The sequence below is a fragment of the Physella acuta genome, unplaced genomic scaffold, assembly GCF_028476545.2.
Source record: "Physella acuta isolate Inbredline_101_S28 unplaced genomic scaffold, ASM2847654v3 ptg000079l, whole genome shotgun sequence".
Lineage (NCBI taxonomy): Eukaryota > Metazoa > Mollusca > Gastropoda > Physidae > Physella > Physella acuta.
Window position 1 is genome coordinate 879,608 of NW_026731599.1, and position 25,037 is coordinate 904,644.

General features: G+C 36.9%; 2 protein-coding genes across 11 annotated transcripts in view; one reads left to right on the forward strand and one right to left on the reverse strand.

Annotated features, from left to right (window-relative positions):
• The window catches only part of LOC131955266 (uncharacterized), a 40,349-nt gene extending 36,910 nt beyond the window's left edge, over window positions 1-3,439 (reverse strand). For all 3 annotated transcript variants that reach the window (XM_059319318.1, XM_059319327.1, XM_059319310.1), the window contains exon 1: window positions 3,325-3,439. In XM_059319318.1, the coding sequence (XP_059175301.1) occupies window positions 3,325-3,327 (3 nt within the window). In that variant the 5' untranslated portion in view covers window positions 3,328-3,439. The remainder of the gene's footprint in view (window positions 1-3,324) is intronic.
• A 6,348-nt stretch (window positions 3,440-9,787) lies between these two features.
• Window positions 9,788-25,037, forward strand: part of LOC131955385 (ATP-dependent RNA helicase SUPV3L1, mitochondrial) — a 38,847-nt gene continuing 23,597 nt past the window's right edge. Inside the window, exons 1-5 of one of the 8 annotated variants that reach the window (XM_059319530.1) lie at window positions 9,788-9,810; window positions 19,444-19,716; window positions 19,978-20,055; window positions 20,412-20,519; window positions 22,884-22,998. In XM_059319530.1, coding sequence (XP_059175513.1) covers window positions 19,464-19,716; window positions 19,978-20,055; window positions 20,412-20,519; window positions 22,884-22,998 — 554 coding nt within the window. In that variant the 5' untranslated portion in view covers window positions 9,788-9,810; window positions 19,444-19,463. Of the gene's footprint in view, window positions 9,811-9,914; window positions 10,159-19,443; window positions 19,717-19,977; window positions 20,056-20,411; window positions 20,520-22,883; window positions 22,999-24,971; window positions 24,982-25,037 lie in introns of those variants that run through there. The other 7 variants (XM_059319538.1, XM_059319528.1, XM_059319515.1 and 4 more) reach the window with 7 other exon arrangements.

The following is a 25,037-nucleotide window of genomic DNA, read 5'->3' on the forward strand; positions in this document are numbered from 1 at the left end:
TTGACAAGGGACATAAGCGTACAATTAGAATTGTTTCGTTGTTCTCAACCTGCTGTAATTATCTCCCATTTTCTCTAGTACATTGATCAAATAGTATAATTACTTTATACGAGCCAACCCGCGGCGTATCATACGCCGCTATTTAGTTGTTTTATTTTCTACTTTTCAGTAATTCATAATTTATGAATTTGACAGTACCAATGCCGCCACTGAAAATATTTGCTTTAAAACACTATCAGTAGGTCGTTAAGAGCAATACTAACCCCACCCTCCTTTTCCCCAACCCATTACCCTACACCCCCACCCCCGTGAAAGCAGCCTCCTCTTAGTTACCTCCCCTAAGTTTAAAATCATTTCAAACTAAATTATCTGCCCCTAATAGCCGTCACTAAACCCGGCTCTACGGCTTTAGCATGAACCACAGCTCACCAGACCATGTAGGGGTGGGGTGGTAGGGAGCACGCTTGTTTTCTTGCGTCTCCAAGAAGAGAATTATATATATAGATGGCTTAAAGTCAAAAGTAAACTTAAATTTAAAAACTTTGTTAATTGCAGAGCACTCAAAGTTCCCTTGTTTTAAAGATAAGTCTAGTTTTACAACATGTGCATGCATAGAGTGAAGGTTAATTCACCACGACAGAAAAAACGTTAAAATAAAAAAAATATATATCTATGGCAAAATAAAACATATCTTTTACAAATTTAAATAGATTTCACAAAACTGATATCAAAATACATGCCGTGTAGTAAAAACCTACAATAAAAAAAAATCTGAATTTTCCACGACGCCAAGGTATCGTAATTCTATGCATTTGTTTTTTTCATATAAAAGTTAAAATATCGAAAAAAACAACTTTTTCTTAAATTTATCAACTACAGTAAAAAAATCCATTTAAGGTAATCAAATTATTAAAAATATTGTTCTTTAGCTTATTTTAAAAGTACATGTAAAAGCAAATAGATCCCTTCCGCTGCGATTTGCATACTTCACGTCCTTCGTTGAGGCATAAAATATCGGCAAAAATGAATTCGGCAAAAATATTGCCCTCAAAGCTTCCAAAGATATTGTTCTATCTATCTATTATGAATATCAACAAAATCACCAAACAATGTAGGGTTAAGAAGATTATCAACGGCTAAGATCTAATATGCAGTTTGCTGTACATATCTGTTTCCGGTAATCTATCGTTTTAGGTACTTAATATCGCCCGCGACTAGTAATGTGAAAAACAGGTGACTCCTTAAATTTTCATAATTATTTCACATTTTGAGGAGGATTTATGTTTTGAAAAATACAAAAATGTTTCCTTGTTTCATTTCTGTACCTGTATTTAAACAACTGAATTAAAACTTTTCAGTAATAAATGAAGACTAGCGATGTTTACAACAGATGCAACCATGCTCATTTACTATAGCAGCCATCTTGTTTATTTTTTTTTATAATAAACTTAGAGCGCAAGATTCAGGGGAAGCCACTCTAACTTACAGATGGCCGCTTTTTAAAGAGGAAATACTGCTCGCAAACACTGCTGTTTAAAGATAATTTCTTGCCTATATTGATATATTTAGCCATTGATTTAGGTTTATTATTCATTTATCTATAATATTTGACACAAATATATCACAATATACTTCTATTAAAGCCTTGACAATGAGTTAACTTTTTTGTTCATTACTAGCCGCTGGCGATTTTACGTACCTAAAACGATAGATTAGCCTGTTTCCTGCCATACACGAAAATATACTCATATTTAAAGACATATTCATTAATTCCCTCTCCCCCACATTACTAGTTTTGGCAGAATTTAAAAAGATAAACTAAGGTTTTACCCCGATGAAAATATGATTTTTCCGTTATGTGTGACCGCTTGCGGTACTTTACTATGGTTTAGGCTTTTTGATGAGAATTACAGAATGATTTTTTTATTAAAAATGTATCAATAATAGCTAGAACACTAGTAAACTAAGCTAATTTAGCATATTTTAACTTTCTGTGCAAAGTCATTATTACTGAAAAAAATTCCAAAGTCAAGTCAGCCTGTGGCACCCTCCACTGAACTTGACAGAAGGAAAAAAAACTTGACCCGTGACCCTCATTAAAACAGAATTTGCTTTTGTTTTATTTTTTATTTTTAGTAAACAAGTGCTTAATCTTACCCATTAAGTGATAAAAATTTGAAAATTAATTTTAATTACTGTTGTAAAGTGAGATAAACAGCTTAATAAACACGTGTTTTCTTGAGGGGGTGTGACCCGGGTGTGTCACATCGCAATTGGAACTTTATATTTCTGTGTTTTATGACTATATTTGTTTACAATTAGCATGCTATGCTTTTAAAATTGATAAAGCGTAAGTATATCAAGTTACAAAATCTGCAATCTAACTAATAACTTTCAGTTTAAAAAATAATAAAAACGATCATCAACGAAGAAAGCGTAAACATTCTATTTTTAGGTGTGACATAAAAAAACAGTCTTAAATCTAGCCAAATGTTTAGATTCTTGCGCGGCACACATTTTCCCGCGCCTCGTTTTCACCAAACAAGATTATAATAAAATGGCATTATTGGGGGGTGATCATTTTCCCACGAACACATCTCATAAACCCAAGAAATTATTACCAGTTAATTGTAATGTGTGTTAAATTAATAGTTTAAAGTTTTCAAGTAACATAGGCTGGGTTCCAAGGAATGCGATATTTCAGATTTATTTGATTTAAAAGACAAGAATACATAGAGCTATTTTCACTTACGCGCCGCTTGCGAGACAAACAAAGAAATTAGGTCAAAAGTACATCTGGGAATTCTTAAATAACAGACTGAAATAGAAACGGATAGTTCCGTTTTCTAAAATTAACGATGGCATCGTAATCAATAGTTTTATCCCTCTACCGTTTAGAGAAAGCGAAACTGGTCGTCATTTTAGTAAGCGCATGAGCCGTGAGATGCCACGAAAATGACAAACCCGGAAGTGTTGAATCGAACGGCCTACTACTACTACTAGCCACTAGGGTTCATTGTTAAAATTATAGGCCTTGCCCTAACCTCTTGAGTAACCTTAAATTCATAGGGATAGCCTTAGTAATACTTAGTATCAATAAAAATGTATGAATTTAGAACCTATTCTTAACTATTCTAGATCTAGATCTAGATAGAGATCTAGAATCTAGATCTAGATCTAGAATCTAGATCTAAATCTAAATTCAAGTTTAAACATGATTTTTTTAAACCAGGGTATTGGATTAGAACTTAATGTCAAAACCAATTCAGAGATCTAAATGATTGCATAATAAACAACATGACCAAAATCATATTTTTAACTAACCATGATAGATATAGATCTAGACCAATGCAGTTTAAAAGTAAGATCTAGATTCTCTAGATCTAGAGTTTATCTCCTCCGTTCGTTGAGTGGTTGCAGCCGACATTTGTCAACAAACTTGCCGCTAAGGTATAATTGCCAGATAAAATGTGCTGAAGTTGAGAGTATTATTAAAACCTGGAAATTAAAAAAAAATTTTTTTTAAATCTATTTGTGTAAACGTCACTAAACCGTGTAACATTTCTAATTATAAAAATTTCCAATTTCTTATTATTGCAACCTGGAAATTAACAAAAAAATCTCTAAATCTATTTATGTAAACATGTAGCCTAATAGATCTATGTCTAATTATAAAAATTTAAAAACTGTTGACGACGAGGATGTATTTTAACAGTTAAACCAGTTACAGTCGTACTTTACATTTTTAGTCTGCTGAAACTCCATGTATTTGTGGAGGCCTATATTGGCTAATAATATGTATATATATATATATATATATATATATATATATATATATATATATATATATATATATATATATATATATATATATATATATATATATATATATATATGTATATGTATATATATATATATATATATATATATATATATATATATATATGTATATATATATATATATATATATATATATATATATATATATATATATATATGTTACGGTCAAAGCCCGAAGTGCGGCCAAAGCGCGGATTAGCCGACCAATCCGCGCATTGGCCGGCTCTCTTGGCCAAAGCCCGAAGAACTTAGCACTAAGATCGTATTTCGTACATTGGCCGGCCAATGCGCGCACTGGCCGGGACGTACTGGCCAAAGTCCGAAGCGCTTAAAACTTGACTGCGTATTTTGTAAATTGGCCGGCCAATGCGCACATTGGCCGGTATGTCCTGGCCAATGTTCTATCTAGACTAAGTTGTGGTCGCATTTTCATTATTCTGGGTGCGTTTTCATTGAGAGCAACGTATTGTTTAGCTCTTGTTTGTATAGCATTCTATATGCAAGGCAACATTTATCAAAAGAACCGTCAGACCATGAGACAGACATAGCAGATGGCTGTCAAAAGAAAAAAATGTAAATCCATGTTAGTTTCCATATATGGGCTCTCGAAAAAATAGTTACTGAGGAAGATCTTGAGAACATTGAACAAGAAATGGAGATTGCCATAAATGCAACGACAGCCTCAGCTAACACATCTGCTGCCGTGGCAGAACGCCCAGACCAGTTGCGTGACAATAATGTGGCCAACAGCTTCTGTATAGCTTGTGAAAAACATTGTAGTGCAGCCCATTCTTGTGGATCCTGTGGCAACGATGTCCATGCTATTTGTGGAATACCCAATGAAGCAGACGAAGGGTACGGAGGGAACATTACCTGCAGATTGTGTCACAACAAACAAGACATCATGTAACACAGGTCAGCAGCTCATACTGGCTTGCAAACTCAAGGTGCTAAGATGCTTAAAACATCAAATACAAAATTTAAAGATGGTGAAGCGGGTGACAATGTAAGCATCCGTTTTCCAGATGTTGACAGAGGTCACGGTGATCCCCGAAGCGTGATTGCAGTTGTCATGGGCGTCGAGGGCGGTTTCTACAAATTAGGAACTGAACATGGTGTTCTAAAACAACTATATGCTAAAACTGAGTTTTCAATTCTTCACAAAAAACTGCTCTTATTTTCGTCAGTTGGCACTGAGGAAAAATCACTATGAACCATCGCATCTTCACAATCATTGACTGGGGGCCAAGGCTACACTCGCTGCAATTGCACAACTAAGTGCACAACAAATCGCTGCAAGTGTAAAAATAACAAGCTGCTATGTAATTCTAAATGCCATAAAAGTTCAACATGTTGTAACAAATGATGATATTGATAGATTGAGACTATAGTACAATAAAAAATTTGAATGTTTCTGTCATTTACTTTAATTAATAATCAATAAAGACTTAATTTCATGATCCTTACGGCATAAAAAAAAAAAAAATCTGCTCATGATCTTCTAATTCGAACTTTGGCCGGTCGTCCCTAGCCAGATGATCTTCTAATTAAAACTTTGGCCGGTCCACCATGGCCAGTCCGCAGACTGGCCGGCCAAAGGCCGAAATCAAGAGCTATTTCAGACTTTGACCGGTCCACCATGGCCAGTCTGCGGATTGGCCGGCCAAAGGCCGAAACAAAGCAAAGTTTCGGACTTTGACCGACCTATGGGAGGCGATATTGGCCAATGCGCAGATTGGCCGGCCAATCCTAGCATTGGCCGACTTCGGGCTTTGACCGTAACATATATATATTATATATATTATATATATATATATATATATATATATATATATATATATATATATATATATATATATATATATATATATATATATATATATATATATATATATATATATCAGGGGGGAGCAGGGAGAGTGGCCGCTCCCCCTCTGGCCATTTTTAGCAAAGTGGCGCCTTTTTGGAAACTTTTTAAACTCAAAGTTTTAAACATGTTAAAAAATTATCTTTGGTCGGCACATCTATGCAAATCACAAGATTTATTTCAAGCAGCAATTAATTATAACAGTAATAGACTAATAAAGTCGCGCTTTGGCCGCACTTCGGGCTTTGACCGTAACATATATATATATATATATATATATATATATATATATATATATATATATATATATATATATATATATATATATATATATATATATATATATATATATATATATATATATATATATAGGGGTCATCCATAAATGACGTCACACTCGTAGGGGGGAGGGGGGGGGGGTCCGTAATTTTGTGACGATGTGTGACGAGGGGGAGGGGGGGGGGGCGTCAGATGTTGCGACGTCACATTTTTGCATTATAAAAAAGCAATGTTAGAAAACGAATTTCAGACGTTATTTCGCGTTTTAGATAACTGTTTTAATAAATTGTAATAGTTTAGACAAGATTTTGGAAAAATATGAATGTTTAAAAAAAATTCAACTGCAATTTTGAGGGGGGTTGTAGGTTGAGGTGTGACGTCATTTTAGGGGGGGGGGGGGGTCTGGCTTTTTGTGACGAAGTGTGACGGAGGGGAGGGGGGGGAGGTAAAAATCGTCCAAAAAAGCGTGACGTCATTTATGGATGACCCCATATATATATATATATATATATATATATATATATATATATATATATATATATATATATATATATAAAGCAATGTATGTCTGTGCGTGTGTGTGTGTCAAAGTGTGTGTGTGTGTCTTTTATGCAATACTACATCTCTCATCACATCGCCGTGAAACTTTGGGAAGTTGTTGTGAATATTTCTGGGGAGGTTTCTGCGGAATTTTTTTTTCAAACTTTGGGGAGTTGATTAGAACACTCCAGGGAAGAATTCTGAAAAAAAAAATCATTTTTAATTTCGCAAAGGCGGCGCCACAGGAGGGCGCATTTTTTTTCTTTATGTACGGTATAAAAAAATAATAAAAGTGAATTGCAGTGATACCTTTCACACGATCGACATGAAACTTTGGGAAGATGTTGAGAATATTCCTAGGGAGCTTTCTGCGTTAAAACCATTTTCAAATTTGCAGAGGTGGCGCCCCGACATGGCGCGATTTGTTTTTTTCTCTATATACCATAAATAAAAATAAAAGTCGATTGCGGTCTCACAACGTTCACCCGATAGCCATCAAACTCCAGGGACTTGATTAGAACACTCCAGGGGGTGAGATTTGGCGCCCTGGTCTTTCCCTTGATCGCTATGGCGACTACGTTCGGTCTAAACAGTGTGATAGGATTGGGCGTTACAAACACTAAATTGAATCAGGCGTGTCCACCGGCGCCCTGGGAGGGTGCGATTTGGCTGCAAACAGTTTCGGCGCACAAAGGCTCACGTGGGCCGCTGAGGGCCATGTAATACGTTTTATTTTAATAATCAGAAAAATTAACCAAGGTTAACTGGGATGTTTCTTTTTGTCCGTAAAAAATCCAAACAGTTACGTCACTTTGCGAATGATATAATTTGCATATTTTTTAGACAATCCAATCAGAAATTGAGATCGAGAATCTAATAATAGACAATTAGTAACGCTAACATATTGCATCAGACAGACTGATGGTTATAACACGTCAAATAATTTGTTTACGTGTTAAAGAAAAAATCCTGTTCATTTGTGTCACTTTATCGAATGACGCAATCTGCATCATTGTTAACAGGATGCTATTTGGCACTCTGGGTTATTCTATGAGCACGATGGCGCCTGTTAGTTTTAAGGAGCCATGGGCCGTACGTGGCGCCTATGCTGTAGTTTAATTTGGGGGGGGGGGGGGGGGGCTTAGAGCGACCCTCTACGTCCCTGACACATGGGCGGTCACCGAAATGTGTTCTACCTAATTATTTCGGTGAGTGATTAATGTGCACTCAAGATTTTCATGCGGTAGTGTAGGTAAACCCGTGTCCCGATATTTATGATCCAAGCGTAGGCATTGTTTACATTTTAACTCACTTTTAGAAAACAAGGTCACGCGTCTAAGAATATAGGATTGGTAACGCATGGATGAAACCCTTCTTATATATTTCGTCGGACTTTCTTCTATTCCCGCGGCAACGCTAGTGTGTGTGTGTGTGTATATATATATATATATATATATATATATATATATATATATATATATGCAGGTTTCACATTTCCTGAAAATTGTTGCAACTAATGGAGGGGGAAGCGAGGCTAAGACAAACGAATAGAAAAGCAGAAACAAAAATTAAGAGAAAGTAATAATACATTATCAAGTGGAATTTAAGTTAAACTATTTTCAGTGAATTTAAGTCAAGTTCCATCAAGTTTAAGGAAAAAGTGCAGCATTAAGAATGTAATGAGTAAGTGAATCAAAGTGATAGAAAGATTGAAGTGAACAAAAAAACCCCCTCAGTTTCCTATGTCCTTAACCTTACATTTTTTGTAAGTACACATTTTGGCCCCAGAGTTCCAGAGGGGCTATCTTTGCACTTGGCATCAGTTAACTTGGGTTCCAGCATATTGACATTTACAGTCAAAGGGAGGTAACAATACAATTATTTTTTTTCATTTTAGTAAAGCAAGAATGTTTCCCCTTCCTACTTCTTCTTGCATTCTTTCAGTGTGAAGGAATAACCGAGAAGTATTTTAAAAATATAAGTCGCAGAGAAATGATACAAAATATATATATAAAAAAAAAAACAAAAAAACTCGTGGCATTCGAAAATGAAAATGAAAAAAAAATACTGTTAATTCCTTTAGACCACAGGGAAAAAACATTTAACTCTCCTTGCAGTATTTTAAAACATGATTAGTTTTTTCTTTTCCTTTTTTATTGGAGATATTGTTACAGGAATGAATAGAAAAAAAAAACCCAACACATAAAAAAATAAAATAATGGGACACAACTCCTGATATACTGAAGAAAGACATTATTTCATTGTTAAATCCCTTAGACCACAATCGCATAATCGTACCATTAATACATTTATAAAAAAACGTGTAATAATGCACTAAAAAAAACGAGAAAATAAATGATTTTCTTTAAATATATAAATAATACACTACTATTCAAAGTGTAAGTAAAAGCGTTGGTCGCTTAGCAAAGGTATTCAATAAATAAAATAGTGGCCCACGCTTAGTTGTGTATTATATTTATATATAATAAAAATATATAGGCCTATAAAGAAAATTATTTATTTTACTCCTTTTCAGTGCAATATTACATGAAAGGTTTTTTTTTTTTTTTTTAAAAAGAACTTTTTTACGCAGTTTTTTTTTTAGCAGGTCCCCACTAAAATAAAAAAAAAATTAAAATAGAGTTGCATGGCTAAAAACTAATTAACATGAAAAATGTACATATAATAGCGCGGTAAATATTAAGCCAACTTTAAATTAATTCATAACATAATTAATTAGGCACCCAATTTAGTCAAAGTTGAGGTCAAATTGCATATTGTGTTCGGGTCTTGACCCACGTTTCAAACGAATCGGTTTGTTACGAGTGATGGAAATTTTGCTCGGCAGTTTCGACCCATGACGGACGACATACAAAAGCACGACAGACAGAGGAAGCAAGTTAACTAAAAACTTGTAAAAAATGTAGATCATAATATTTTTATTGTTTATTTGTAGTCCTTGAATGTATGACTATCACAAGGGTCTTGTGGGTTTATGGTGCATTTATAAGTTGGTTTTAAAGATTTTTAAAATTTAAAATTTCATTCAGATCTAGTAAGAATTTTTGGAAAAAAAAGCCAACATTAAAATAAACAAAAAGAACAAAACATTTTTAGTAGGCGCATCGTATTTATTTTTTCAATTCCGTTTGTTCGACATCCTACACATCTGCATATAGATCTAAATATATCTTCTTTTAAGACAATTAAAGACCCAATTTAATTATTAAAAGTAGCTAGGCCGAGTGGTAAAAAACAGTGCAGTGAATGGCGGAGCTAGGAGGGTGACAAAATGAGCAAAATGAAACTTTTTGTTGTTGTTATCCTATTGGCCTAGTAGTATTACAACTCTGAGATCTAGAGATTAGATTTTAGAATAATTAGATCTAGTAAAAGTCGAGTTAAAAATAATACGTTATTAATAATAAAGATGGCGGCGACCTTAAAAAATTCATGCTTGATGAAATTGCTCTAACATTGGCATTTCAGAACACTTCAGCAACTGCATAAAAAAACTAGATCTAGATTCTATTTTAGAACTACCACCACAGTCATGAGAAGGATTTTTTAATAGTCGATTAGGTGGATAACAGAATCTACTTTGGTATCGTTTTAGTACGGTTTTAGAGTAGGTAGTAGTAAAGTTCCACGCGCGGTTAAAACACCGGTGCGATCATCGCCTGTTTATCGCTTCGTACAATATTTGTTTTGATGTTTTATACGAAACTACCGATATCTGCTGTAAACCTGTCCATTTCTAAATATATCCAGGTCAAATTCTTGTTTTTCTCCTTCTGGAAGTCGAGTTTTTAAATTTTAAAGTTTCGAGGTATGACGTCGTAGGCGGTTCTAGTTCCCCCTATGAAAAACACTAGGTCCCGGATGAGATGAATAAAACCAACCAATCAAAGCTTTTTATAACTAGGTTAACTATAAATAGCTTCTACAATATATGCGGGACACTTTACATACGATAGATAAGGCTAATAAAGCAACCTGATAGGTAAATAGGGGTGGCCGCAGCTTGGGTGTCGATTACGGTGGTTTCACATCGCTGCGTAACCAACGACTTGAGCTAGACTAGCCTAGTTCTAGATGCTCTATATTTCAAACTAAGCCTAGAATCTGTATACTTTCTATTTTTTTCTGCTGTTTTAAATTATTTCGATCATCTACTTCTTCTAAATCTAGTTTGTGTCTCTACATACAAGCATATCTAAGCAAATGTTACGTTATGTCTTTTAGTGGTTGTTACGTCCCTTTGTTATGATTATTATAGTTGCGTCCCTTGAGTCATCACTGGGTCAACTTTTAATGTCTTTAATTAATTTAATTAACATGTTTTTAATTATTATTTTTGCAATCTATTAATTAATAATACAATCAACAACACGTTTAAGTGTGTAAAATATTTATTTCAATTATTAAAATTGGATCAAAACGTATACAATACGCTCGTTGGCAAGCAGGTTCTTGCGTACGCAGGCAAAAAAAAAAGGGAAAAAAAATATCGCAAGGAGGGACGTCACTAAAACATTAATATCTTAAATACTATGCGTAGGAATACAAAATGACTCATACATATTACAGTAGAATGGCAGCGGAGTAATACAGTGCTTTCGGTTTGTTTCTGTGTGAAACGGTTATAAAATAGCGCCCGATGAAAATCGGGAATTTGGAATTTTCCGCTATGTGTGACCGCGCGTGGAACTTTACTCTAGATCTAGTGGTAATCTATCGTTTTGGGTACGTAAAATCGCCCGCGGCTATTTATGTACGAAAACGTTACCTCATTGTCAAGGCTTTAATAGAAGTATATTGTCATACTTTTGTGTCAAATATTAAAGATAAATGAATAATAAACCTAAATCAATGGCTAAATATATCGATATAGGCCAGAAATTAACTTTAAACAGCAGTGTCTGAGAGCAAGATTTGCTATATAAACAGCAGCCATTTGTAAAATAGAGTGACTTCCCCCTGAATCTGGCGCTAAAAGCTTATAAAAATAAAACTTAGACAAGATGGCTGCTATAGTAAATGAGCATGGTTGCATCTGTTGGAAACATCGCTAGTCTTCATTTATTACGGAAAAGTTTTAATTCAATTGTTTAAAAACAGGTACATAAATGAATCAAGGAAACATTTTTGAATTTTTTAAAACATAAATTCTCCTCAAAATGTGAAATAATTATTAAAATTTAAGGAGTCACCTGTTTTTCACATTACAAATCGCGGGCGATTTTACGTACCCAAAACGATAGATTACCGATCTAGTAGTAGCATTGGATTAGAATTAGTGAGTTTTATACCGGCCTAAACCTGTTAATTACCTAGTGTTAAAGGTAAACATGACATAGATACTTCATTTGTATTTCTAGCTTAATTAGAAGCTGAGAAATCATTTTTTTTTGTTTTTTAATGAGGCGAACAACACAAATATTGTAAAAGGGAGATAACACATACAGCAAAACAACAAAAACAGCAAAATGATCTTAAAAAAATTGTATTTGGAAATATTATATCACAATTTATCACAAATAAAAGTTACAATAATATCAGCCCTGAAACAACACAGAAAATTTAATTACAGCTATAATAATTTGCTATTATTTTGCGCATAATAAAAATTTAATACAAAATATTTCAAAATAATTCTTTTAAAATTTAAATTGTTAGGCCCGAGAGAGCACTATCTTAAAAAACTTAAAACTACATATTGACTATAATATTACAATACAAATATATTATGTACCCTGAAATGCAAAGAATTAAAGTATACTAGGCTATAGGCCTACCTAATTAATGAATAGGCCTAGCTTTTAATTTAAAGACATTTTTGATTTAAAATGAGGGGAAAAATTGTATCTTACTCACCTCATGTGTAGGTTCTAATTTACATACAATACAGTCAATACTATCCAGTACATTCTATTGAGCTGATTAAAACAATTCAATGGCTGGGTGTTCCAACAAAAAATAATAAAATGAATAACTCACCACTAACATTAATCAAAACTGAGGTCACCTACTGCAAGATCCACAATTAGAGAATGTACATGAATCTCAGTCTTCTTATTCATAAACCTTCTGGAGCAATTGCAGTCCTTACCAGCCAAGTGCTGTCCCTCTAGGACTTTCTGCTCTGCTTCTGACTTCCTTTCCAGCCACTGAAGGGTTGTGTTCAGCTTTGCCTCACTCTGAAATCCAGAAAACCCAGTGGTGTTTAGAGCTCAGCGCATCAGGAAGTCCATCAATCCCAGCATCCTCTCAGCATGGATCTTGTGGGCAGAAGCTGAGTCCATTTTAACATTTCCTCAGAAGGGTCAGAATAGCTACCAGTCAAGTAAGGGGATATCTCACAAATATCTGCCATTCCATAACATCCTGCGTAGACTACTGTAACAGCACAGACAGGACATATTGCAGGAGCCTTTTGTCCACCAACAGATACTGGTGAACCATATCAGCCACTATCTTCTGTCCAAAATCATCCTCATCGATCCGCTAGCAGCTATTGGGGTCGAGCTTCTTCACATGATCATTTCAGGGGCTGTCTGGAACAGCACGCTTTGCCAAATTCACTAGATATGTGAAGAAATTTGTAACTGAATTCTGTTAAAGAAAAAATTAATTTAAATAAATAACTGACATGTTTTTAAACATTTTATGATTCTATTACAAGGGGAAAGGGTTCTTCTGTATAGTTATTCACTTATCAGCTTCAATCTTCTACTATTTATTAAAGCACTGAGGTTTTGAAATGAGTGTATATTTTACTATATATTATCTATTACGGAAACAAGATGGCAGCCAAAAAAGCTGCCTTACTGAGTTAGGAAAAAAATTAATTTAGGTAAATTGCTGACTTCTTTTTGAACATGTTATGATTCTATTACAAGGGGAAAAGGTTCTTCTGTATAGTTATTTACTGTTCAGCTTCAATCTTCAACTATTTATTAAAGCACTCAGGTTTTGAAATGAGTGTATATTTTACTATATATTATCTATTACGGAAACAAGATGGCAGCCAAAAAAAGCTGCCTTACTGAGTTAGGAAAAAAATTAATTTAGGTAAATTGCTGACTTCTTTTTGAACATTTTATGATTCTGTTACAAAGGAAAAAGGTTCTTCTGTATAATTATTCACTTTTCAGCTTCAATCTTTAATATAATAATAATAATTATAATAGGTTCAAACTTACCTATTTTTCACTTGAAGTTTTCTTGGTAAAAAAAAACCACAGAAAAACGAAAATTTTACTTCATTACAGAGCTGATCTTCTTCTGTTCAAAAAACATGGTAGAAATGACAGGAAACAGTAGAGTTCTAATTTATTTTCAAAAAACCAGAGAGTACCCCCAATTTTTTTTTTAAAAACACACATTTTTTTCATGGTGAGATTTTGGGGGTAGGTTGTCTTCACCTGTCAGAAAAAAATACCCCCTACAGGTACGTTACTGGCTGGGTAAAACTCCATTTTAGCGTATTTTATTCTCCGCTTGTCGTTCACCTCCAGTTGAGCGTATTTTATTTTAATAACCGAAAAATACGATTTATTTATTTGTATTGTATTTTTGTTTTCACAAATGAATAAAAAACAACAAAGAGACTGACTGAAGTGCTTTGTTTGTTGGTTATAAAAATAGAGATGCACACTTTGTACAATTAAGTGTTCCAATTTCAACTAAACTGAATAAAAGTATTAAAAGGCACAATAATGCTGCCGAAAGTGGGCCGGGGGGGGGGGGGGTGGAATTTGGTGAGGGATGGCTTGGAGTGTTAGAGAAAGTGTGACAACTCAGGTTGTCATTTAATAAAAATAAATGTTAGAGGTCGTCCATAAATGACGTCACACTCGTAGGGGGAGGGGGTGTCCGTAATTTTGTGACGGTGTGTGATGAGGGGAGGGGGGGTTAGATGGTGCTACGTCATTTTTTTTTGGGGGGAGTCTTGCTTTTTGTGACGTCACGCTTTTTTTTACGATGTTTACCTCCCCGTCCCCTCCTTTACACGTCGTCACAAAAAGTCAGACCCCCCCCCCCCTCAGCCTACACCCCCCCCCCCCCTCTCAAAATTTCTGTTGAATTTTTCTTAAAACATCGATATATTTTCCAAAATCTTGTCAGAACTCTGTCAACATAGAGTATTTTGATCAATTCCTATTACAATTTATTAAAACAGTTTTCTAAAACGCGAAATAACGGCTAAAACTTGTTTTTCTAACATTGCTTTTTTATAATGCAAAAAAGTTAAGTCACACCATCTGAAACCCCCACCCCCTCCCCCTCATCACACACCGTCACAAAATTGCTGACCCCCCTCTCCTTTATGAGTGTGACGTCATTTATGGACGACCCCACATCAATTTTTTTTAAAAGTCAGAAATTTACTCATACAAAAAATCATACTTGATACATATATCAAAATATTGGGAAGGATAGTAGATTTACTATAAATTTAAATAACATACAACTCTATAGTGAAAATAAATACAAAATACAATACAAATAAACAAGTCGTGTTTTTTAAATATTTATTTTTATTCATTTGTTAAAACAAAAATACAATACAAAAAAAAAATTCATTAAAAAACGTTTTAATAACAAGCTTTTATTACTAATGCACTAAAAAGTAGAAAATAAATTATACACTACTATTTAAATTACTATAAAGAAAAGCGTGGGTCACTTTAGTACTTTAGTACCTATTGGATACCTTTACTAATATTTGAGAAGAGACCCACGCTTTTCTTTATAGTAATTTAAATAGTTGTGTATAATTTATTTTCTACTTTTTAGTGCATTAGTAATAAAAGCTTGTTATTAAAACGTTTTTTAATGAATTTTTTTTCAGTACTTTACATGTTTTATTTACAATAGTGTTACATGACTAAAAACCATTGCGCGTCTATTGAACGTGATGGCGCAGCTATTAAACCTGATGGCGCAGCTATTGAACGTGATGACGCGTGTGGTGTGGTTGGATAGACATGCCTATTGATTCGGTCCAAATTTTAATTAATTAATAAAAAATTAATTAGGCATCCAATTAAGTCAAATTTAGTTTCAGATTGCATTGTCTTCATGTCTTGACCCACGTGCCAACTGTGAATCGTATCGGTCAAGTAGAAGTTTCCGAATTTTCACTCCTGCGTTTCTATCTAGACTGACGACTGACGACAGACAGAATGACGAGGAAGTGAGTTAAATAAAAGCTTGTAAAAATAAATCGTGTTTTCCTAATGTTTTGGTGTGTTTCGGTTGTTATAATAAAATACGCTCAACTGGAGGTAAACAAGCAACGGAGAATAAAATACGCTAAAATGGAGTTTTACCCGTTACTGAGTTACTACGTATAAAAATAATCGGCCGAGACAAGTAAAAATGTGAAAAAAAAGGTGACTCACTAAATTTTAGTAATTATTTCATATTTTAACCATTAATGTCCCATTCATTCTACCAAAACTCCACCCATGACGGCCCAATGTAAGGAGCATAACTCTGTATGATCAAGTGAATAGTTTCACAAAATATTTGTTTTTGTCAAAATGAAATTGAAAATTAAGATAAAAACTACTGCTTAATGTTGGGAATAAACCTGGCTTTCCAACAGTATTAAATAGAATATATTATATTCGGTAAAAGTACAGTAAAAAAATAAAAAATGTCGGAGAAAATTCAAAACAGGTCATTTTCGGTAGTCAACTTTATTTATTTTTGTCTAAACAACTAAGCATCGAATTTAACAGTTAAGTATCAATTTGGTTATGTTTAAGATAAATAATTCATAAAATACATGCCTAGATACGTTTAGAGGCATTATTTTATTTTATTTTTAACATTAAATCTACTAAAAAAAGGACAGATGAGTCTAAAATTTCGAGATCGAAAGAAGCTATTATTTTTTATCTTTCAAAAGCGCCATTGAAATTATAAGACCGGAAAAGGATGGTGAAACTATCCGACTTCCTGTTTAGTTAAAAATTAGGATTTGTAGGCCAAATTTTAATGAAACAAATTTAATTTTTCTATGCGTATTTTAAGCGGGCGGCAGCGGGCGTTACGGGACATTAACGGTGTCGGGCGGCAGCGGGCGTTACGGGACATTAATGGTTAAAGAGAATTTATGTTTTGAAAGTTACAAAAATATTATCAATTTTCATTAATGTAGCTGTTTTTAAACAACTGTATTAAAACATTTCAGTAGAAAATAATGAGGATGATATTTCGAGTCATCCCTTTGAATCCCGGTCAGAACGTCCCCCCGTCGTGGCCTCAACCACCTGGCGGGCTTGTTGCATTGAGTTAAATATAAACTCAAAACAATATTTTCTCTGAGAACGGAATTTAAACAACAAACAACATTCTTTTTTCTATAGTTAGCATTACTGTTTAAATTTAAGCACTTCCTAATCCATCGCTAAATAATTAAGTATTCAAATTCTCAAATTTATTTAAAAACCTAAGTGAAGCTAGGCAGTATGCCTAGTATTGTCATAAAAACAAAAATATAAAGTTCGATTTTTTTTCCACTATCATTATGATCCGCCACCCCTAGGCCTATAATGCTAATTTCTTTTTAACTTTTAGTTATCTTAATTCATTTCTAAGATATTTTTATATGCTTCTGTGAAGTTTTATTGAAAAATCTTAAAAAATAATTGACAAATCCACTCATGAAATCAGGTCACAGTACAGTTGTAAGAAAAAAAAATAGCATGTAAACAATCTCATTTAAATTAGGTGAGGCCACATACCATATCTGCTTAGTGTTGTACCTTAAGCTTAATGCTTTAATTTGATACCACATGGTCGAGGTTTCGCACAATACAAAATGGCTGTTGCTATGACAAAAATTGACATAAAAAGGGATTTTTTCAGCTTTTGGTTATTTTCCTGTCATACACCATTATGAAATAAAAATGTTTTTAAAATACTTCTGAAATACGTGGGATCGATTTAATAGTATATTTTCCTAGCTAGAAACGCAATAAAAAATAAATGACAATTTTTTTGGGCCTCCTTAATTTTTCCCTTTAAACCTCCCTTAACCAAAATAAACCCCTTCATTATCATTAGCAATAATGAATAAGTTAAGCTGAATAAATATTTCATACATTATGCTTTAGCAGTAAAAAAAAAATTATTAATAGATAAAGATCCACCCTCTCCCTTCTTACATTAAAAGTTACATTTTCAAATCTGTCCATAAATTTGAAAGAAATGCGATATGCTGTGGAGAGGGAGAGAAGGGTTATATGCTGTATAGAGGGAGAGAAGGGTTATATGCTGTGGAGAGGGAGAGAAGGGTTATATGCTGTATAGAGGGAGAGAGGGTTATATGCTGTGGAGAGGGAGAGAAGGGTTATATGCTGTATAGAGGGAGAGAAGGGTTATATGCTGTATAGAGGGAGAGAAGGGTTATATGCTGTGGAGAGGGAGAGAAGGGTTATATGCTGTGGAGAGGGAGAGAAGGGTTATATGCTGTGGAGAGGGAGAGAAGGGTTATATGCTGTGGAGAGGGAGAGAAGGGTTTTATGCTGTGGAGAGGGAGAGAAGGGTTATATGCTGTGGAGAGGGAGAGAAGGGTTATATGCTGTGGAGAGGGAGAGAAGGGTTATATGCTGTGGAGAGGGAGAGAAGGGTTATATGCTGTATAGAGGGAGAGAAGGGTTATATGCTGTATAGAGGGAGAGAAGGGTTATATGCTGTATAGAGGGAGAGAAGGGTTATATGCTGTATAGAGGGAGAGAAGGGTTATATGCTGTGGAGAGGGAGAGAGGGTTATATGCTGTGGAGAGGGAGAGAAGGGTTATATGCCTAGCCACCCCCTCCCTTCCTCTATAGGCATATCGCTACTACCCCCACCCACCCTTCCCTTGTAAAGCATGTTCTCAAACATCACTCAGTGAGTCCACCCGTACAGTACAGTGCACCACCTACCAGAATGTGGGATATGGGCTTCAATGTTCTCACATATCCTATGTAATGGGAGCAGTGTGGGTCTGTGAAGCCAATTCAGGCGGGTCTGCTATTTAGTCAGACGGGTCTGCTATTTAGTCAGGCGGGTCTGCTATTTAGTCAGGCGGGTCTGCTATTTAGTCAGGCGGGTCTGCTATTTAGTCTGGCGGGTCTGCTATTTAGTCAGGCGGGTCTGCTATTTAGTCAGGCGGGTCTGCTATTTAGTCAGGCGGGTCTGCTATTTAGTCAGGTGGGTCTGCTATTTAGTCAGGCGGGTCTGCTGTTTGTGTCATGAAACAGTGGAAGGGGGTGAAGAGAAATGCATGATAGCAAGATAGAACAGCAACAACTGATCCTATGATAGCAAGATAGAACAGCAACAACTGATCCTATGATAGCAAGATAGAACAGCAACAACTGATCCTATGATAGCAAGATAGAACAGCAACAACTGATCCTATGATAGCAAGATAGAACAGCAACAACTGATCCTATGGCAAGTCTGCCAGCTTGATCATGGGACAAAATGGACTGAACACATCCCTTCCAAAAAGGACTGCCATTAATTACTACAAATAGGCCTCAACATAATGACTTCTGACAATCTGGCATAAACCAAATAGCTCCTGACAAAAATACATTGGACAATAGTCCAAAAAATTATTATAGAGATTGTAACATACACAATCTGAATAAAAAATATTATTTTACACAATAAAACTAAAAATTGTAATTTAGACAATTAGAATATTTTTATGTAGACAATCAGAATAGAAATTGTAATGTAACGTAAGTATTACAATCAGAATAGAAATTGTAACCATAAGTATTACAATGAGAATAGAAATTGTAACGTAAGTATTTAAATCAGAATAGAAATTGTAACGTAAGTATTACAATCAGAATAGAAAGAGCATATGAAGCCTGTGTAATGTAGCTATGTTGTGTTTTAGGCTGGTTGCAATAGAACAAAATGGCCTGTCGTCTTTCATCATATGGACTTGAACATTCATCTTTTATCAATGGACTCATTGGATCAATGCTGAGGAAAAGTTGCCCTGTGTTGACTCATATAAAGGTTCGTACACATATGTGCCGTAGATTCAAGTCTAAAAAATCCAAGGATACGCTTTCTTCAGTCATTCAACCAATCACAATCAAGCCTGCCACAAAGAATGCTGATGATATCAATATAGGGGAGGAGCTTACAGGAACCATTAGGAAAGGTGAGCCCAAATTTTTTATGGTCCAGAACTTTATTGTCCAGAACTTTATTGTCCAGAACTTTATTGTCCAGAACTTTATAACTATAAAGAAAAGCGTGGATCACTTTAGTATCTATTGGATACCTTTACTAATGTTTAGGAAGAGACCCACATAGTTGTTTAAATAGTATTTTCTACTTTTTAGTGCATTAGTATATAGAAGTTTGTTATTAAAACATTTTTTATGAATTTTTTTTGTTTTTTTTTTGTTTTGTATCCTAGAAAACCTGGTCAAACTTTTGTCCCAGTTTCACAGCAGAGAGGAAGTAAAAAAACTTGCATTCATGAATGGATTGGACAGTAAGTAAACAAAACCACATGGTGCTCATGAAACTTCTGACATTAAGAACTAGCACAACTTGACTCACAACTTGACTCACAACTTGACTCACAACTTGACTCACAACTTGACTCACAACTTGACTCACACTCACAACTTGACTCACAACTTGACTCACACTCACAACTTGACTCACACTCACAACTTGACTCACAACTTGACTCACAACTTGACTCACAACTTGACTCACAACTTGACTCACACTCACAACTTGACTCACACTCACAACTTGACTCACAACTTGACTTGATTGCTACTTCATGTTTTGCATATCACTCTTTTCCCAAATGAAATCTGATTGTTTTCAATGTTTCAGACAATTTATTCTACAAGGCTTTCCTCAGTTTTAGAGAATTTTGTATCAAGTCAGAACAGCTGCCAGTTGATCTTCATATTGTTTTTAGTGACATTCTACAAGGTTCAGGTACACAACTGGGTGTCTCATGGTGTCCCTAATGGGGTCTCATGGTGTCCCTAATGGGGTCTCATGGTGTCCCTATAATGGGGTCTCATGGTGTCTGTAGTGGGTCTCTTGGTGTCTGTAGTGGGGTCTCATGGTGTCCCTAATGGGGTCTCATGGTGTCTGTAGTGGGTCTCATGGTGTCCCTAATGGGGTCACATGGTGTCTGTAGTGGGGTCTCATGGTGTCTGTAGTGGGGTCTCATGGTGTCTGTAGTGGGTCTCATGGTGTCCCTAATGGGGTCTCATGGTGTCTGTAGTGGGTCTCATGGTGTCCCTAATGGGGTCACATGGTGTCTGTAGTGGGGTCTCATGGTGTCTGTAGTGGGGTCTCTTGGTGTCCCTAATGGGGTCTCATGGTGTCCGTAGTGGGGTCTCATGGTGTCTGTAGTGGGGTCTCTTGGTGTCTGTAGTGGGGTCTCATGGTGTCTGTAGTGGGGTCTCATGGTGTCCCTAATGGGGTCTCATGGTGTCTGTAGTGGGGTCTCATGGTGTCCCTAATGGGGTCTCATGGTGTCCGTAGTGGGGTCTCATGGTGTCTGTAGTGGGGTCTCTTGGTGTCTGTAGTGGGGTCTCATGGTGTCTGTAGTGGGGTCTCATGGTGTCCCTAATGGGGTCTCATGGTGTCCCTAATGGGGTCTCATGGTGTCCCTAATGGGGTCTCTTGGTGTCTGTAGTGGGGTCTCATGGTGTCTGTAGTGGGGTCTCATGGTGTCCCTAATGGGGTCTCATGGTGTCTGTAGTGGGGTCTCATGGTGTCCCTAATGGGGTCTCATGGTGTCCCTAATGGGGTCTCATGGTGTCTGTAGTGGGTCTCATGGTGTCCCTAATGGGGTCACATGGTGTCTGTAGTGGGGTCTCATGGTGTCTGTAGTGGGGTCTCATGGTGTCTGTAGTGGGGTCTCATGGTGTCTGTAGTGGGGTCTCATGGTGTCTGTAGTGGGGTCTCATGGTGTCTGTAGTGGGGTCACATGGTGTCTGTAGTGGGGTCTCATGGTGTCCCTAATGGGGTCTCATGGTGTCTGTAGTGGGGTCTCATGGTGTCCCTAATGGGGTCTCTTGGTGTCTGTAGTGGGGTCTCATGGTGTCTGTAGTGGGGTCTCATGGTGTCCCTAATGGGGTCTCTTGGTGTCTGTAGTGGGGTCTCATGGTGTCCCTAATGGGGTCTGATGGTGTCTGTAGTGGGTCTCATGGTGTCTGTAGTGGGGTCTCATGGTGTCTGTAGTGGGGTCTCATGGTGTCTGTAGTGGGGTCTCATGGTGTCCCTAATGGGGTCTCATGGTGTCTGTAGTGGGGTCTCTTGGTGTCTGTAGTGGGGTCTCTTGGTGTCCCTAATGGGGTCTCATGGTGTCTGTAGTGGGGTCTCATGGTGTCTGTAGTGGGGTCTCATGGTGTCTGTAGTGGGGTCTCATGGTGTCCCTAATGGGGTCTCATGGTGTCTGTAGTGGGGTCTCTTGGTGTCTGTAGTGGGGTCTCTTGGTGTCCCTAATGGGGTCTCATGGTGTCCGTAGTGGGGTCTCATGGTGTCTGTAGTGGGGTCTCTTGGTGTCTGTAGTGGGGTCTCATGGTGTCTGTAGTGGGGTCTCATGGTGTCCCTAATGGGGTCTCATGGTGTCTGTAGTGGGTCTCATGGTGTCCCTAATGGGGTCACATGGTGTCTGTAGTGGGGTCTCATGGTGTCTGTAGTGGGGTCTCTTGGTGTCTGTTATGGGGTCTCATGGTGTCTGTAGTGGGGTCTCATGGTGTCCCTAATGGGGTCACATGGTGTCTGTAGTGGGTCTCATGGTGTCTGTAGTGGGGTCTCATGGTGTCTGTAGTGGGGTCTCTTGGTGTCTGTAGTGGGGTCTCATGGTGTCTGTAGTGGGTCTCATGGTGTCCCTAATGGGGTCTCTTGGTGTCTGTGGTGGGTCTCATGGTGTCTGTAGTGGGGTCTCATGGTGTCTGTAGTGGGGTCTCTTGGTGTCTGTAGTGGGTCTCATGGTGTCTGTAGTGGGTCTCATGGTGTCTGTAGTGGGGTCTCATGGTGTCCCTAATGGGGTCTCAAGGTGTCTGTAGTGGGGTCTCATGGTGTCTGTAGTGGGGTCTCTTGGTGTCTGTGGTGGGTCTCATGGTGTCTGTAGTGGGGTCTCATGGTGTCTGTAGTGGGGTCTCATGGTGTCTGTAGTGGGGTCTCATGGTGTCTGTAGTGGGGTCTCATGGTGTCTGTAGTGGGGTCTCATGGTGTCTGTTGTGGGTCTCATGGTGTCTGTGGTGGGTCTCATGGTGTCTGGGTGTGATGGTGTCTGATGGTGCTTGTGGTGGGGTTAACAAGGTACTGGTGTCTCCTCAGGCCATGTTGATGACATCTTCCCCTACTTCCTCAAGCACAGCTATGAAATGTTCCCCCACTTGGAGTCTATGGAAGACCTCAAGAAAATTAGTGACCTACGATATCCAGCTAACTGGTAAGGTTAAATGTCTGATGTCAGATATCCAGCTAACTGGTAAGGTTAAATGTCTGATGTCAGATATCCAGCTAACTGGTAAGGTTAAATGTCTCATGTCAGATATCCAGCCAACTGGTAAGGTTAAATGTCTGATGTCAGATATCCAGCCAACTGGTAAAGTTAAATGTCTGATTCAGATATCCAGCCAACTGGTAAGGTTAAATGTCTGATGTCAGATATCCAGCCAACTGGTAAGGTTAAATGTCTGATGTCAGATATCCAGCCAACTGGTAAGGTTAAATGTCTGATGTCAGATATCCAGCCAACTGGTAAGGTTAAATTTCTGATGTCAGATATCCAGCCAACTGGTAAGGTTAAATGTCTGATGTCAGATATCCAGCTAACTGGTAAGGTTAAATGTCTCATGTCAGATATCCAGCCAACTGGTAAGGTTAAATGTCTGATGTCAGATATCCAGCTAACTGGTAAGGTTAAATGTCTCATGTCAGATATCCAGCCAACTGGTAAGGTTAAATGTCTGATGTCAGATATCCAGCTAACTGGTAAGGTTAAATGTCTCATGTCAGATATCCAGCCAACTGGTAAGGTTAAATGTCTGATGTCAGATATCCAGCCAACTGGTAAAGTTAAATGTCTGATTCAGATATCCAGCCAACTGGTAAGGTTAAATGTCTGATGTCAGATATCCAGCCAACTGGTAAGGTTAAATGTCTGATGTCAGATATCCAGCCAACTGGTAAAGTTAAATGTCTGATTCAGATATCCAGCCAACTGGTAAGGTTAAATGTCTGATGTCAGATATCCAGCCAACTGGTAAGGTTAAATGTCTGATGTCAGATATCCAGCCAACTGGTAAGGTTAAATGTCTGATGTCAGATATCCAGCCAACTGGTAAGGTTAAATGTCTGATGTCAGATATCCAGCCAACTGGTAAGGTTAAATGTCTGATGTCAGATATCCAGCTAACTGGTAAGGTTAAATGTCTCATGTCAGATATCCAGCCAACTGGTAAGGTTAAATGTCTGATGTCAGATATCCAGCTAACTGGTAAGGTTAAATGTCTGATGTCAGATATCCAGCCAACTGGTAAGGTTAAATGTCTGATGTCAGATATCCAGCTAACTGGTAAGGTTAAATGTCTGATGTCAGATATCCAGCCAACTGGTAAGGTTAAATGTCTGATGTCAGATATCCAGCCAACTGGTAAGGTTAAATGTCTGATGTCAGATATCCAGCCAACTGGTAAGGTTAAATGTCTCATGTCAGATATCCAGCCAACTGGTAAGGTTAAATGTCTGATGTCAGATATCCAGCCAACTGGTAAGGTTAAATGTCTGATGTCAGATATCCAGCCAACTGGTAAGGTTAAATTTCTGATGTCAGATATCCAGCCAACTGGTAAGGTTAAATGTCTGATGTCAGATATCCAGCTAACTGGTAAGGTTAAATGTCTCATGTCAGATATCCAGCCAACTGGTAAGGTTAAATGTCTGATGTCAGATATCCAGCTAACTGGTAAGGTTAAATGTCTCATGTCAGATATCCAGCCAACTGGTAAGGTTAAATGTCTGATGTCAGATATCCAGCTAACTGGTAAGGTTAAATGTCTGATGTCAGATATCCAGCCAACTGGTAAGGTTAAATGTCTGATGTCAGATATCCAGCTAACTGGTAAGGTTAAATGTCTGATGTCAGATATCCAGCTAACTGGTAAGGTTAAATGTCTGATGTCAGATATCCAGCTAACTGGTAAGGTTAAATGTCTCATGTCAGATATCCAGCCAACTGGTAAGGTTAAATGTCTGATGTCAGATATCCAGCCAACTGGTAAAGTTAAATGTCTGATTCAGATATCCAGCCAACTGGTAAGGTTAAATGTCTGATTCAGATATCCAGCTAACTGGTAAGGTTAAATGTCTGATGTCAGATATCCAGCCAACTGGTAAAGTTAAATGTCTGATTCAGATATCCAGCCAACTGGTAAGGTTAAATGTCTGATGTCAGATATCCAGCTAACTGGTAAGGTTAAATGTCTC